Raw genomic sequence first — 1335 nt, forward strand, 5'->3', positions numbered from 1 at the left:
GGGGTGGCTGCTGTACCCCCAGGGTTCGTACTCCCCTCCCGTGACCCTGCTGCTCTCTGCCCTTTGGTAAAGCTGGGGCAGTGAGCCGTAGGAGAGCACTCCTGGGCTCAGGAATGCTGCCTGGCTCCCTCCCTCAGGTGTGGGATGTTCCTCAGTGGGTTTCCTGGGACCCTCTGCAGAGCAGCCGTGTCCCAAGAAAGGATGGGGTTTAGGCAGCCCCGTCTGCCCTGTGCCCTCCAGCACAAAACCAGAGAACTGACTTGGTTCCCCTCCCCTCTCTGCTGGCAGAGGCACAAGGGTCCCTAGAAGATGGGCGACTGGGGTTTCCTGGAGAAACTGCTGGACCAAGTCCAGGAGCACTCGACTGTGATCGGGAAGATCTGGCTCACCGTGCTCTTCATCTTCCGCATCCTCATCCTGGGCTTAGCCGGGGAGTCTGTGTGGGGGGACGAGCAGTCAGACTTCGTGTGCAACACCAAGCAGCCGGGCTGCACCAACGTCTGCTATGATAAAGCCTTCCCCATCTCCCACATCCGCTACTGGGTGCTCCAGTTCCTCTTTGTCAGCACCCCAACCCTGATTTACCTCGGCCACGTTGTCTACCTCTCCCGGAAGGAGGAGAAGCTGAAGCAACAGGAGAGCGAGCTTCGGGCTGTCCACAGCAAGGACCCAAAGATCGAGCAGGCTCTGGCAGCCGTGGAGAAGGAGATGTCCAAGATCTACGTGACGGAGGACGGGCGGCTCAAGATCCGAGGGGCGCTGATGTGGACGTACATCATCAGTGTGATCTGCAAGAGCATCTTTGAGGCTGGCTTCCTTGTTGGCCAGTGGTACCTGTACGGCTTCTCCATGGTGCCCCGCTACGTGTGCAAGAGGGACCCCTGCCCCCATCAGGTGGACTGCTTCATCTCCCGCCCTACCGAAAAGAGCATCTTCATCATCTTCATGCTAGTGATGGGCCTGATCTCCTTAATCCTGAACCTCCTGGAGCTCTTCCACCTCTGCTGCAAGAACCTGCTTAGCAACATCAAGAAGGTGTCGGGGCCGGCTGGCCCGAGCCGGGACGCCTTTGCCAACGGCATGGTCTCGGGTGCCTACCCCCCCAAGCACTACCCCTTCTTGCCCATGGACGAAAGCCACACGCCGCCCTACCAGGCCTACAACAAGCTCTCCAGCGAGCAGAACTGGGCCAACTTCCACAACGAGGAGAACCTGGCGCTGAGCAGCGGCAGCAGGCCCCTGTCAGACCCCTATGCCCCCAGAGCTCCCGAAGCCCCCACCCCGGAGGAGAAGCTGTGCAGCCGGCCCGGGAGTTCAGCCTCCAAAAAGCAGTAT

At 60.2% G+C, this 1335-nt stretch overlaps 1 protein-coding gene across 1 annotated transcript; it reads left to right on the plus strand.

Moving 5' to 3' along the window:
- Positions 1-257: 257 nt before the first annotated feature.
- Positions 258-1329, plus strand: GJA4 (gap junction protein, alpha 4, 37kDa; the record flags this gene model as incomplete). Its single annotated transcript, XM_009704583.1, has 1 exon — positions 258-1329. A coding segment is annotated over exon 1 (1020 nt), but the record flags the coding sequence as incomplete, so codon positions are not given.
- Positions 1330-1335: the final 6 nt, after the last annotated feature.

Source organism: Cariama cristata, unplaced genomic scaffold, assembly GCF_000690535.1.
Source record: "Cariama cristata isolate BGI_N322 unplaced genomic scaffold, ASM69053v1 scaffold40077, whole genome shotgun sequence".
Taxonomy (NCBI): domain Eukaryota; kingdom Metazoa; phylum Chordata; class Aves; order Cariamiformes; family Cariamidae; genus Cariama; species Cariama cristata.